This window comes from Lactuca virosa, chromosome 9 (assembly GCF_052849685.1).
Source record: "Lactuca virosa cultivar CGN04683 chromosome 9, Lactuca_virosa_CGN04683_v6, whole genome shotgun sequence".
In the NCBI taxonomy this organism is placed as follows: Eukaryota; Viridiplantae; Streptophyta; class Magnoliopsida; order Asterales; family Asteraceae; genus Lactuca; species Lactuca virosa.
This window is the reverse complement of record NC_136434.1, coordinates 140,251,493-140,267,029: the sequence shown is the minus strand read 5'-3', so window position 1 is coordinate 140,267,029 and position 15,537 is coordinate 140,251,493. Positions and strand designations below refer to the sequence as shown.

Below are 15,537 nucleotides of genomic sequence, written 5' to 3'. Positions count from 1 at the left end.
TAGCATCATCGTAATGTTTCTTGTAGGCAGCAAGTTCTTCAGGAGTAGCTTCAGACTCATCAAGTTCTTTGAGCTCCTTTTCAAGAACATATTCTTTGTTCTCAAAACGAAGAGCCATCTTGATGTTGTGCATCCAATCGTTATAGTTAGAGCCATCCATAACGACTTTGGAGCAGATATTGAGCAAAGAGAAGTTTTGGTTGGAGGAGGATGAAGCATAAGTGTTTCCAGGAGTAGACATCTGAAAAGAAAGAAAGTTTTAGTTAGATTTCAAGATACCTCAATATAATAACCCAAAGATAAAATATCAAGGTTAGGATCCAACTATGAAGATTCACAACTTAGAAATGGGATGCCGAGATCCAAGTGTAAATTTCATAAAGGTAGGTGAATGACGATTCACCAATTCCACCATTAGACGAAACAAACGAAGTGAAATTCCTAATTCTTTTGAGATACATTGAAACTATTCAATGGCATGTTTTAATCTCAGATTATGCTCTTCTATTTGTGACTGGGATGCCGAGGATCACAAACAAGATGTGAATAACCATGCAAATGTGCTTGGTAACCTCATTGTCTTTATCATTAACTATTGATGTGCTGGTAAACCACACACGCTCCATCAAAATGACAATTATGAGATACCCATTACTACTCTTTATTAGTGTCTTTTAGTGTGCTGGTTAACCACACACGCTCCACTAACGACCAATAAAGCATAATGTGCAATTTCATGGATTAGCATACTTTTCACATTTTTTCTAAAGTAACTAGAGTTGGGATTTTGTAAAATAATGTTCTAGTGCTTTCTTTAATAGCATTATACTTTTAATGAGAAGTAGTTGTCCTATTAAATCCGTTCTGTTAACGACCCTCCACTAATCAAGGGAGCGGTGGGTGAGAGTGGACACCCATTCAACTACCATTTTATAGGCAGTTTTCTTATACCCCCCTTATAGACTAGCTTCGTGAATGAGGCATACTAGCGATTTGACTGACCATATTCTTATACATATATAATATTAAACATTTAATCATAATACATATACAAGGTATGTTTTAAACTTTTAAAACTTTAAGGTTTATATAAATTTCGAAAATTAAACTATTAATTTAAATTTAAAATAAACCAAATTACTAGATTTAATATTTATCTATTAATTAACTTTTAATCAATTTATTAAATCTTGTAAGGATTATCTAATTAAATTAATCAATTAATTTAATCCTAATCCTTATCCCTCTAAATTTCGAAAATTAGGGTAAGGATAATTATCCAATTAATCTAATCAAGTAACAATTATCCAAAACAAGAAACCCTAAAACTTCTAACATATTTCAAAATTTACAAGGGAGGAGGCTAGGGTTTTCAAAACCCTAACCCTAATTTCGATTAGGGTTCTTTGGAGGCTAGGGTTTTCGAAAACCCTTTTATCCAAAACCCTAATTATTAAAATTTGGCCTTTAGGGTTTAATAGCTATAAACCCTAATTTGTAATTCAACAATTATAGCAATTCAATTTAAAACAAACAAAGTCTCTGATACCACTGATGGGTTTTAGGTAAAACAAATAAACCAGAAAACAATTCCTAAGTTCACATGCATCCTACTTTGGATCTATGTTTTAACTATTGAACATACAACTTTGAATTGCAAAACAAGAACCCTAGAGGAGGAGGCTATTTTCGAAAATAGTAAACTAGGGTTTAGGAGTTACATACCTTTCAATTGTTATAGCAAACAATTGATAATTCCCTTAATCTTGATCTTTATCTTCTTGGAAGCTTAGCACCACAAGTGTAATGCCTCTAATGGAATCACACCCAAGAACTAGCAAGAAGGAAAGTAGAAGAAGAGAGAGAGGGAGGGAGTATGCAATTCGGCCTAGGGTTTCTTCCAAAGAACAGTGTGGCCGAAAATGTGAGCCAGGAGGCTCCTTAAATAGCTGAGGGATCTAGGGTTTTGGGAAAACCCTAATGCTCCTTGCTTAAGGCCTAAGCAAAGCCCAAGGGCCTTATCTAGAACCCCTTGGACGAAATCTCTAGGGTTTCCCCTATGGATTTCGTCCACCTCCTTCCAAGGAGGTTTTGGATCCTTCCACTCAACTATTAGTTAATTGCAAACTAGTCCCTGCACTTTATAATTAATTCTTTTAACCCCAAAATTAATTCTGATTAATTTCTGGCTAACTATCAATTAAACATAATGATTTCTAATTAATATATTAATCCACTAACATATTAATAAATCATTTATATATTAATTTATTAATCTTATAAATTAATATCTCTCCTTTCATAATTTCCTTGTCCAGTTGCTAGGTTGAGGGCAACCCAAAAGGATTGTGCTGCTATCAATTCAAGTACATACCAATTATAGTTATGGGCTTAGACACCTAATCCAACAATGTTAAGGTACTTCTAATTTTGGGCTTTATGATTTTTGTACATTGAATTTTGGTCCATAAGTTGAGAAAGGTAAAAAGAGGTCCAATGTGGCTTTTAGTGGATTTTAAGTTGAATGAGTACGCCATGTGTATGTGGGTGTACGCTAAGCGTACTAAGGCGTGCCTTAGTACACTGGGCGTACGAGGGTGGCATGCAAAACCCTAATTTTGGGGACTTGGCTCATATTTAAACATCTTTATGGACATAAACCTTATTCTTATCCAGTCTCTTCAGAGATTTCGACCCTCAAGCAACCCTAGAGCAAAAAGAAGCCAATTTGTGAGCCTTTAATAGAGTTTGGAGTGGTTTTGAAGAAAGAAGAAGGTGTTGTGAGGACATTGGAGTGGAGTGCATTGTAGATCTGGGAGTTCTAGCTTGTTTACAACCTCAAAAAGGTATAAAGCTTGCATCTTTTCCACTCCAACTTGTAGATCTAGAGTTTTGCTCTTTAAAGTCTCTATTGTTCCCAAAATGATGGTTCTTGAACAAAGCATGTTCTTGACCCATTAATTCGTCCTTTCAGACCTTTGGGAGGGTCTTGAGTCATAAAAATGGGTCCCTAAATCGTTAGTTTTGCTCCATGCATCTTGTAGAAGGTCTTAATGGATTAAGACCTTGAGTTAAGCACTTATTGGGCATGCTAAGTCATAAAGTCGGAGACTTTATGACTCCTAAGAGTATTTTAGCCATGGATTTGCAATATGGACGTAAGAGCTTTAGCCATTAAGCTCTTAATGGGAGTTTTGGGGTTCTGGGAGTACGCCCTGCATACGAGGTCAACCACCCCGATGGTGGTCAAGATGCAAGGACTCGTGAACGCCCCGCGTACTTACTCTGGGTCGATTTGGCTGAGTTGACTTAGTTGGTTTGACCAGTTTGACTTTGACTTTGACCAATTTTGACCTTAAGGGTATTTTGGGTATTTGGGATTTTGATTGAGATTGGTCATATGGTTGGAATAGGAGACGGTTGGAGATGAGATTCGGAGCCAAGACCTCATCATCTTTTGTCCAGTTTGCGAGGTGAGTTTTCCTTACTGTATTTGCGGGTCAAAGGCACCAAGGCCGAACCATTGGTTTGATGTTCACTGATATGCGGAGTCTGGAATAGATATGCATGATTATGCTAGTTATTGATATGCTAGTCTGGTAGATCTGTAGTACTGCCTGTGATTCTGTTTGCATGATTATCTATATATGTTTATTATGTGGTATATGTCGACATATTGGGTTGGTTTGAGGTTGTACTGCTCTTTGCGGTAGCCAACAAACCCTATAGCAATCCAGATATGAGTTGAGGGTCGGGTAGGGCATACCAGACTCATACTGAGGGTTCATGAGCATTCCTGATATGAGCTAAGGACTGGGCGGTATGACAGACTCGTACTGAGGGCTTCATGGTAGTTTAGTCTGATGACTGATCTGGTCAGGGAGCAAGGCAGACATAAGTTGTGGGCCTCGAGGGCAAGCCACTCTTATGTTGTGGGCTCATGGGTAATTCAGTCTTTTAGTTGTGGACCCATTGTATGCTGTTATTGTATTTGTTATTTGGTTATGTGTTGGTACTTTCGGGGAACTCACTAAGTGTTGGCTTACAGTTTTGGGTTATGTTTCAGGTACTTCGGATGACCGCGACAAGGCGAAGGCGTGACCGTACACATCCTCTTGTTATGATCTATGATTTTGGGAAAACTATGATGTCGGAAATGTTTTGAAAACTATTTTGTAAACACTTTATGGATTTGGGTTGTATTTAAAAAGTTTAAAATTGTCATGATTTTTATGGATGTTACATATTGACCTTTGTTCTTCTTGATGCAAGTTTAAGTTCAGTTTGTATGATTTTGGCCCCTTCCATGGATGCTCTTAGAGTTTGAGGAACTCTAAGTTTGTTATGGCTTTCTAAGGTCAATAGGCTTCTGATTAATATGATAAAGAGTCATGTTTAGAGTACCTTGTGTCCATGCTCAAGTTTTGGTCATATTAAGGACTTAATGGACTTATGGTTTTAGATCTTGCCTTAGGGTGAGGTCCTAATGGATAAACTTGGAAACTTTATCCATTAAGTCATTAAAAAGTACTAGATCTGAAGTTATGGGTTTAGATCTGTAAGGATTAAGCTCTTAATGAAGAATATTACATTCTTCCAGGAACCATGACGTGGCCAAGGGCTTGCTACGATGTGAAGGTGTCCTGCATGTCGATTATTTTTTCCTGACATGCTCACGATGTGGCCAATAGGTCTTCACATCGTGGTGAACGCTCACTTGGTTGAGCGTTGACTTTTGTTGTTTGTTAGCTGTTGACTTTCGACCAATTTGACTTTGGGTCAAACTTGAAGGACTTGGGTTATTGATTAAGGATTTATCTTTGTTCGGTGCTAGTCGGTTCACGGGAGCGATTAGTGCAGGGAGTGAGGGTGTTGTCGTGTTCCTTGGGTCTTCGATTCAGGTGAGTTTCCTCACTATACTATGTGTTACATTATATATTATTATATGTTAGGATATAAGAGTGGTGGTTTGACGTCCCAAAAAATATAGTAAATATTTTTCATTTTCAAAAGACATTTCCATAAAATCATAAGGTATCCAATTCATTGTTATAAAACATAACCATAAAAAATCAAAGTATCAATAGCATCTCTCAAACATAAATCAAAGGGATGATGTGTACGATCACGCCTGAGCCTTCCACCGATCCTCTAAAGTACCTGAAACATTTAAATCCACAATCGTAAGCTCGGGTATCATGACCTACATCACAAATTAGGATCGCCTCAACCCAACCACAATATGTCGACGTATGAAAACAATCAATCAAATAATAACCAAAAAATGCAGGTAATCATAACATATCTAACAATCTAACAGACCACTACAACATATCAACATCCTGCACACAAAGGATACATACTACAATACAAATTATAGTGATAAAACTCAACTCACAATCTAACAGATAAACCGTACAGCTCACCCGAATCCAAGAACCGGTACTATGAGTCACCTGTAACGCCTGCGGATTCGGGCTAGTTAATTTAGACACAATAAGCGTTTATGGAAGATTATTTAGAGTAAATAATCTTAACCAAGTTATAGTATATGCCACAAGGGTTCCGTACATATAAAGAACGCCGAAATCCGAGTTATAACGAAGAAGTTATGACCCGTCAAAGTTTTACGGCAAAACCGGCACGACCCCGCGTAACGTAAAAAGTGAATTTTTGATAAATTACTTTTTAGCCTTAGCGATCTAAACAAAATTCGTAGTATACGTTAAACCGAGAACGTGCATAAAAAATATGTCAAAATTTGACTTCGTATGAGGAAATTATGATTTTTCTAAAATTTAGCATAGCAGTGCACAACCTGGAATTTGAATTTTAGATCGATCTATTTTTAGCCAACACAACCTAAATGAGAATTGAAGATCTCATTAATATGAGTTCAACGATAAAAAGACATTCGAAAACGGAGTCCGTATGTAGAAGTTATGAATTTTAGACAGTCATTAACAGTGTAATCTTCTCATACTGTTAAATTTAAAATCGGTCGAGAATTAGCCAACAGAGTCTAAAAGAAAGTTGTAGAGTACGTCTCCACCTACATGTGGATACAAAGAACATCGAAAACGGAGCTCATATACAAAAGTTACGGAATTTAAAAGTCGGAATTGTGCTGCTGCGAAAGGGGTGACGTGACTTAATCTGGACCATTGCTTTCTCCCCAAGCCTTGCCACCAGAGGGTGACATGTGGCACCAACTCGACGAGTTGGAGGCCAAAACTCGACGAGTAGGTCCAAAATTCAGCCTATAAATAGCATGCGATAGTGCCTTCATTTCTCACACCAAAACCCCTATAATTTATCCAAATAAAAATAGGGAGTAAAAGGTGTGTTGATACATTCACGATGAACGAATTGCTATAATTTATCCAAATAAAAAAGGGCTCAAAGTGTGTGTGGGCCCAAATTGTGTTGAATTATATATATTATTGAAATTGTGAACTTTTTATACCTCAAATTGCAACAATTTTTTTATCGTTCTTTGAAACTGTTTGGTTTTTTGGAATTGGTTTCGAAATATTCTTTTTTTTTTTGGATCAATCTCAAGCGGTCTTGAGTTGGTCCGCTCTTTTATTGGACTGGTCTTTTTAGAACCGATGTTGATCTTTTTCAATTTGGTCTCACATTCTTTACATGGACCTTTTTTCGATTCAACTTTTGGGTTTTTTTTTTCTGTTCGGTTTTGATATTTTTCGGTGTTTTTGTTTAGGTTTCGAGTTTTTTGTCATTATCATCAAAATAATACATTAAGAATTACTAAAAATGGTACAATAAAATTTAATAAAATAATGAAGGGAAAAAGTTGGGTAATCTGTGTTTAAAAAATATATATAATTAATTACACAAATGATATTTTGGCTTCCGTTTTTTTAGATCAGACTGATCTCGAAACGGTCCAGTCTCGAAACGGTCCAGTCTTTTTCTATTTTTTCTAGGACCAGTCTCGGAACGGTCTTTTTTTTTCTCAGGCCGGTCTTTTTTCGATCCCGTTTTTTTGAGGCCGATCTTTTTCGGTTCAATCTTGTTTTAGACCGGTTCAATCTCGGTTTTTTTAGACCGGTTCTACCTCAAATCACCTGAATTTTATTATCTGTATGGTTTTGTAATTACTAGCTAAACTGAATAAATTTATAAACTTGACCTTATACATTTAATCACCCACTAAACAAAAATTTCTGCAACTTTTCTTAACTCTTTCTAATGTATATATGTCTTGATACACCTTCGCCAACATGTCAACTCCTACCCTTACAACATGTAACAGAACTTTGATCTTCAAAGTTGTGTGCTCTTGAGGAAAACATTTCCTATATGACAAAAAAAATTGAAATTATTATTAATAATTTACATTAGACGCTATTATTAATAATTATAATTTGAGAAATTAAATGTCTTGTTATTAATGATGACAGATATATTAAAATATTATCAAAATATGACACTTATCACCATTTTATATGTATACGAACTATATTTAATTTCTGTTATAATTTATACAAGTTATGACTTTGCTTTTCAAGTATATGTTAGTGACAAGAATATATGTGCCACAGGTGTATAATGAGGTAAATCACGTTTAACTAATACACACACTTGAATCTGAGTTTCTCTTTTTATATGACGAAGATGCAAAGGGAACTAGGGAAGTGTACAAATGATTCAAAGGAAAGTATATAAGAATAGTGTATAAGGGTAATTTGTGAAAGTCCAACAAAAATAGATGGGATTTAGAGGGGATTGAACCCGACGTGAATCGAACACGCAACCTTCTGATCTGGAGTCAGACGCGCTACCATTGCGCCACGGATCCCTTTGCTTTAAACGTTAAGCAATGTGTATTTATTTTGTCGACACAATAGCCAGCCTTTATAAGTTATAACAGAGTCGATCAATTATGAAATTTCTTTATACTTTTCAGATTGAAAATGACTTCCACATCATCTTCAATTACCAATTACGTAACCAAGTCTCTTATCTAATATTAAATTATATAATTACAAACAATTAAATGTAAGGTTTTAAGTAAAATCCTCAAATTCCCCCTTTCCTTTCCTTTTAAGCTGAACTTATCGTATTTCACCCACTAAATTCAAACATAAAATATTATCCAAATCACTTCATTTATAAATAAATTAATCGAACACTGTCACCTTCATACATACCGTTGCAATTTGCTCGGAAAACCAACCCCAAAACACCACAAATGTACCTTCTTTTCTTTACACATCACACACAGGGAAAAAAGAAAAGAAAAAACCAAAGTCGAAACAGATATAACTAACGCAAATCACTTGAAACAAAAAAAAAACATTATATAACCTTAATATCTCCAAAATACAAAGTTCAAAACAACCTACAACATATCATCACCTAATCCACCATTTCTTCTTCTTCATCGGGCAATACCAAAGTCAACAAAGAATACTTGACCCGAAGCGAAATCTTTCCCTTATCCACAACAAGCCGGGCCCCAGACACAACCCAATACCCCGGGCTCTCTTGTGGGCCCCGCATCATCTCCGTTGTGTCCACAAACTTCAACAACTTCGGTGCTTGAACCGGGCCCGGCGGGCCCCCGGGATAAATAGCCGAGTTTATGTTAATGTCAACGGGTTGAGGTTGCGGTTTTAAGACCGCGGTAAAATGGTGACTTATCAGAGTCGAAATGAGGCCGGATTTCCGGGCTAAGCCCGGGGATCCGTCCCATTCTGGATTCTTGGTTGCAGTGCAACCGAGAAGTTTTGAAAAGTGGAGACGTAAGAAGAGGACTTTTTTGAAGCCGTGGTCCCCTACGTGTAAGTGGGCCCCGGTTACGATTGAGTGTTCGTCTTCGGATTCGACCGGGGCGGTGCAGACATGGGAGAAGTGTTTCCATTGGACTTTTTCGTAGTAGCGACGGTCGTCGGAATCGGAATTGTAGATTCCGGTTCCGGTTACGGAGTCTTCAAGTTGGAAGATTTTTGGGAGGGAGGAGAGGTGTTGGAGGTGGATTGCTAACCGGTTGCTTCTTTTACCTTCGAGGTAAAGCCGGAGTCCCGTTACGGGTCTCTTTCCTACATCAACCTATTTAACAAAAAGTAAAATGATTAGAAAGTAAATGACCATTTTACCCTTATATTCCAAAATAAAAGAAATTAAGTTGATAAGTGCTTAACACATTAAGCTCATTGAGAAAAAAGAAAAGTTGAAATTACCGGATTGGTATTCACATAGAGCTTGGGCCCAAAAAAGCTGAACTGTAAAGACGCTGTACTTTGCTGCTTACGTTGTGGGCCCAGGGGGAGATCACTGAACACCGGGGCCCACTGTCTCGGTAGCTGAAATTCCAAAAACTGATGGAGCTCTTCGATCGGTGGTTTATCTGTAAATAAAACCTTAATGTTATTGTTTTAACTGAAAAATCAACCTGATCTAGACAGAAGGGTAAAATGGTCATTTTTCTCACAGCGTAAATAGAGATTTATGGCATGACTCAAGTATCCACTTCCCGAAACACCATTAAGCAAAGAGGTTATGGGAATGAAGGACATTGTGATCACATCTGGTTCTGATTGTACTGTATGTAACCACTCATTATGTTTTAAGTTCCTATCATCACTTCCACCTCTCCTTTTGCAAATGCTTACAAGATCCTGCTATCAATTGAAAACAATCAATTTTAGCAATGTGCTTTGATTTACTTTTTGTATTACAGCATCCTACTTTCATTTCTTTATGTTATAGCATTCTACTTTCAACTTTTTTTCTTATTAGGACATTATAAATTTGAAAATCTACCAAATTAAGCAGTGAAAATTGCTTTTAATTTGGATGCCACTACTATATCTGGGTACAAATTTCAACATATAATGATATAATATGAAGAAATACAAGTAAGATGATATAAAGGACGTATCAATGAAAGTATGTTGCTATTTCTTGCATTTAACACTAAAACAAATCATAGAAATTCAGTTATATCATAGGAAAAAAATTACAAGAAGATACCTCTTTGTAAGTATAAGAGCTAGAGGGGTCTGTATCTGCAAATCTTAGTCTGTGCTCTCTGTTGTTATACTGAATCAAAAATAGCCTGATAAGATGATTATAAACAATCTAAAGAATAAACAACAAATAACAAAAAAGGCAAATTGTGGGAAATAGCAATATCGGCAATGTAGTTTTCTATATTACCCATAATAGCAACATACTTATATTACATTTGACAAGTTATTAATTATATACTGCTATTACCAAAAAAATGTAAGTACATTGCTATTATGGGTAAGGAAACATGAATACATTGTTATTAGTGTTAAAAAGTAAAGTACATTGCCTATATTGGTACAAAAGAGTAAAGTAGGTTGCTATTTCCTGCAATTTTCCCATAACAAATATACCTTGTCATTTTGAGAAATGTGTTCAGAATCAACGATAAATTGTCCATCAGAGTCCACAAATCTCTTGTCTGCCATTGCCTTTAGCTTTTTCTGTACATCAGCAGGCTCAAGAGATGATGCATGCTGTTGTTTCATATATATCACATCTTTTCCACCCATTTTTACACCCACAATTATATGAGTGCCAAAAGTTTCAATAAACCTTGAAGAATGAACAGAAGAGGGAAGAAATATAAATAATTTTATCAATGAATAAAAAGACAGATGACATATATATGTCTAGCATTGAAAGATTTAAGGGTATGAAAAGGTTTGAATCTAAACCTTGCTAACAAAGCAGGCTCCCATGAAGAAGGAACAGCATTTTTGACATGATCACAGAGTACCATTTGAGATTTTTCTAATGCAACAGTGTACAAAGAGATGAAAATGCCATCAAAAGCTAGGGTTTTGGTACTGGATGCATCTTTCTGCCAACTTCCAGAAAATTCAAACATGGTGTTAAAGAGGCCTGAAGGAATTTTCCCAGTTAATGAAATTTCCTGATTGAATTGCTCCGACATCTGCCCATAAAAAATGCAGAAACTTATATATTAAAGGCAAATTTATCCATTTCTAGAAAGAAATAGCATAAGGAAATTCAAACCGCATGATTAAAGCAGATACATCATTGCATATAAAGTAGTAATTAAAAGCACAAAAAAAGTAAAGTTATCCATACCTGCTGAAAAGAGAGAACATCAGACCGAAATCGAGTACGCTCGCCTTTATCACATTTGATGGATTTAGATACATTAGGGATTAGAAGACCACCAGGAAGCACAATGTCTCTACCTTCATCCTCCTCAATTTCGATCAAACGGCAATTTCGATTTTGATTAGCACCAACATCTGAGAAAGATTCACCTTTGCGATACTTAAGCCTCAGATCTAATGAGATATCATAACCACATCCAATCGATTGAATCGCAAAATTTGCAGCTTCAGCAGCTGGAAGCTTGAGCGCCATTTTTAACTTGAAATCCTCCGAGCAGAATGAATTTACTCTACAAATGCATCTCACCCAGTTTATAAACCAGTGTTGTCTAATACACTTCAGCCGAAGTTAGCCCCACTTAAAACTCCATAGAAATGGACGTGTGGGTGTCGATTGAGTCGCTGTAAACACTTGCCAAACTTTGTTCTGCTATTTCATGCAAGATACCAGCAGAAACACCAGTAAATCCGGTTCAAGAGCGAGATTTCATCAAGAACCCTAGATGGTAGAGCTGGGTGTGAGATCTATGGAGTGATTCGAGGGATTTGGGGGTGGTAAGAAAAAAAATAAAGCAGGGGCTAAAGTTGACTAAGACTTGAAGAGCTTTTGACCCACAAATCGTTCTTTAATTAATGATATTAAAAGGGAGAAAGAGAATCCATTAACGAATTCGATGGTGGAATCGACAGGAGTGAAGTGATTATTTGGATATTGATTTATGAGCCAGACACGCAACCGAGTAGGGATGACAATGGGGATTTATAAAGGAGTTTTTTATTTTTATTTTTTAAATATTAATGGCTACATTAACAAATTAAAATATATTAACAAATTTATAATACAGGGTCCTTTTAAAATTATTATTAATATTAAAGGGAAAATGACTTATATTGGTAACTATGTTTCAAAATCGTTCAAAAAATTATCATTCAAGTTTGGTGTGTCTAAAAAACACTGTCCAAAAAACACTATCTAAGTAAAGCATTTGTATAAAAAAACACCAACGAAGTACATTCTTTGTTCAAATTTGACATTTGGTAACCGGCAATTACCGGTAAAAAATAAGTAAAGGAAAAAAAACAATAGGAAATGACTCAAAGAGGTAACTATGTTTCAAAATCGTTCAAAAAACACCATCCAAGTTTGGTATGTTCAAAAAACATCATCCAAGTAAATTTTTTGTACAAAAAACACCAACAAACTATATGTTTTGTTCAAATATTACCCACCGGTAACTGGTTCTTATAGGTTAAATGATAACTTGGCTTAACTATTATGACATGGCATGATAATGATTGACAAAACAATAAATGATATATTCCTCCTTTAAAAACCGATTTAGGGTTTCTTCATGAACGAATGACTTATTCTTCTCCTATGATTGCTCGTCTTCTTCTAAAGTGATGATCTCGAACTCAAGTCCAAAACCCTAATTCTTAACTTAAGGCAAAAAGGGCTCCTTTACCCCTGCCTCAATGGACCTCCCTCCCCCTAAGGCCCAAATCTATAAAAAGCCCAAAAAGGCATCCAAGCCCAACTACAAGGCATCTAAGGCCTAATATGGCCCAAGAACCCCCAACATGGCCTTAGCCAAAAAATGACCTGCTACAATCAGGTGGGCCCGAGGTCTAACTTAAACAAGTATGTGCATAGTCCCATCATATCCGGATGTCGAGCCAGTACGCCCGACGTACTCCTAGCGTACGCCCAACGTACTCGACTAGGGTCAAGAACCGCCAATCTTCCGAAGGCCATAACTTCTTCATTCTAAGTGTGATTTCGTCATTCTTTATATCTACGGGAGCTAATTTAGGCATCAGACAGCCATCCTGAGGGTTATGGCCTTCAGATTGCAATTCTTAGTGTTACCTTAATGCTAAATTAGATTTCGTCATTCCAAAGTCCAACCGAGTAGGGACCGAGTGTTCGGTTTGTGTTTGAGCCCAAGGGCATATCAGTAAGTATCAGTTCGAGCCTTTATGAAGTTTGGGTTTATGATAGAAAAGTTTTAGGGTTTTGGACTTGAGTTCGAGATCATCACTTTAGAAGAAGAAGAGCAATCATAGGAGAAGAAGAAGTCATTCGTTCATGAAGAAACCCTAAATCGGTTTTTAGTGGAGGAATATATCATTTATTGTTTTGTCAATCATTATTATGCCATGTCATAATAGTTAAGCCAAGTTATCATTTAACCTGTAAGAACCAATTACCGGTGGGTAATATTTGAACAAAACATATAGTTTGTTGGTGTTTTTTGTACAAAAAGTTTACTTGGATGGTGTTTTTTGAACATACCAAACTTGGATGATGTTTTTTGAACGATTTTGAAACATAGTTACCTCTTTGAGTCATTTCCTATTGTTTTTTTTCCTTTACTTATTTTTTACCGGTAATTGCCGGTTACCAAATGTCAAATTTGAACAAAGAATGTACTTCGTTGGTGTTTTTTATACAAATGTTTTACTTGGATTGTGTTTTTTGGACACACCAAACTTGAATGGTATTTTTTGAACGATTTTGAAACATACTTACCCATATAAGTCATTTTCCCTATATTAAATATCAATCTATACATGAAAAAAGTAAAATAATATTAAAAATATTAAAAACTCACGGGTATAATTTGTCCACCCCATCTTTAACGATCTCTCTTCTATATAACTATCATATCAGTTTTTTACTTTTTATTTATTTATTTATTTATTTTATTTATTATTTCATCCTTAAAGGCTTAAACCACCTTTCATACATAAAAGATGGTACTGTCTTTCTCATCTCTCTAATTTCACTTTTTGAACATAAACAAAAACTAATAAGAACAAAACTTTACTAATAAAAATATGAAACTAATAATCAAAATAACATTTTATCAATAAAAAATACAACTAATTAATAGTAAAAGGTATAACTAATAAACAAACTAGTCATATATGTTGGGTATATAGAGGTTTGCAATATTCTTCACAAGATCCGACTATAGGTTGTTGTGGGTTTCTTTACAATGTAATTTCTGAAAATTATTTGGATTTACTTCTAGACTTTGTTGAACGGTTGGAAGTTTGTTTTTGTGAAAAGAACATATTGCTTAACTTTCGTCTTATATAATCATACTAGGTGATAGGCTCGTGTGAACACGGACACGAAAGTATTGATCTTCAAAACAAGTTCACTTAAATTTCACAACAAAAATAGACGGTTACAACATTGTGTGAACTTTTATACAATATGATGTTTGTATTTACACATATTAGTGGTAAACTAAAGAGCACATAATCGAACCTTTGTGATCTACGCCTAGTCGGGTTGAGCCTCTAATGGAAATACTCAATTTTGCTAAAGTAAATAACATTTACATGTTCGTCAAACATAAATTCAAAGTCCAGACATGCCCAACCTAAACATACACACAAAGATATATGATATACCCAGACTTATAAATACATACACGCACTAAAGATATTCACATCAACAAGTATGTAATTTAACCATTTGACAAATCTGAACATTACAATATTCGAAAAACATATATTTAAAAACACAATCTAACATTTTCTTGTTTTTTTTTTCATAAATTAACCTAAATATCATCAACCCAGTCTTGATGAATCATTAGTCCATATATACCGAATAAAAGCTATTCTTTTAGATGTTGAAAATACATCAAATAATTTTCGCCTATTTTACTGATAATCTTCCACACCCACCAACCATCTTTATGCCAAGTATAAATAATATATGATACTAAAAAAATCCGTGGTCGAAATTTTAGGAGGGACCATTCGGATTTTATCGATTTTGACAAACTCTCTTAAAGGCAGCAAACTATCTTCATTGAGAAGAGTGTGGTATTAGACAATGGAGACTGACTTTGTTGTAGAAGAAATAATGTTATCAAGGAAGAAAGATTCTTCGAAACCAGTTTTTTGCCGAAAACTTCAACCCTATTGTCTCTCTTGAATTTTATTGTTAAATACTAAAGTATGAAGGGAGGCATGTTCGGGATTAGAAATTTGAATTTAACATAAATCGTAAATATTAAACCATATTTATAATATTTTTGTAACTATGTTGATATATATATATATATATATATATATATATATATATATATATATATATATATTAATAGTTGTAACGACCCAAAATCAGGCGTAAAATTTTCATTTTTAATATAACTCAAACATAGATATCATTTATTCCAATCATTCCAAAACATTGTTGATTAAAACATTTATCAGAGTTCATCCCAAAATCACTCATTGCGGAAATCATAGGTGTGTGCACTGCGATCAATCCGAGCTCTTCTTTTCCAAATCGATGACACCTGAAACCAAAACTGCAAACCGTAAGCACAAAGCTTAGTGAGTTCCCAATAGCATACCCCAC

General features: G+C 35.3%; 1 protein-coding gene and 1 non-coding gene across 3 annotated transcripts; both read right to left on the bottom strand.

The window, feature by feature from the left end:
• Nucleotides 1-7,753: 7,753 nt before the first annotated feature.
• Nucleotides 7,754-7,825, bottom strand: TRNAW-CCA (transfer RNA tryptophan (anticodon CCA)). The gene has a single exon. It is a non-coding gene; the product is annotated as a tRNA-Trp (tRNA).
• Nucleotides 7,826-8,306: 481 nt separating this feature from the next.
• Nucleotides 8,307-11,872, bottom strand: LOC145137188 (MACPF domain-containing protein At4g24290-like). 2 transcript variants are annotated; one of them, XM_079071329.1, is made up of 7 exons: nucleotides 11,116-11,872; nucleotides 10,719-10,957; nucleotides 10,395-10,596; nucleotides 10,003-10,071; nucleotides 9,461-9,650; nucleotides 9,210-9,376; nucleotides 8,307-9,078 (listed from the first exon to the last, which is right to left on the bottom strand). In XM_079071329.1, the coding sequence occupies exons 1-7, from the start codon at nucleotides 11,401-11,403 to the stop codon at nucleotides 8,386-8,388; spliced, it is 1,848 nt and encodes a 615-aa protein (XP_078927455.1). In that variant the 5' UTR covers nucleotides 11,404-11,872; the 3' UTR covers nucleotides 8,307-8,385. The 2 variants fall into 2 exon arrangements, with proteins under 2 accessions (XP_078927455.1, XP_078927456.1); XM_079071330.1 differs by having other exon boundaries at nucleotides 9,461-9,647.
• Between the last annotated feature and the right edge of the window lie 3,665 nt (nucleotides 11,873-15,537).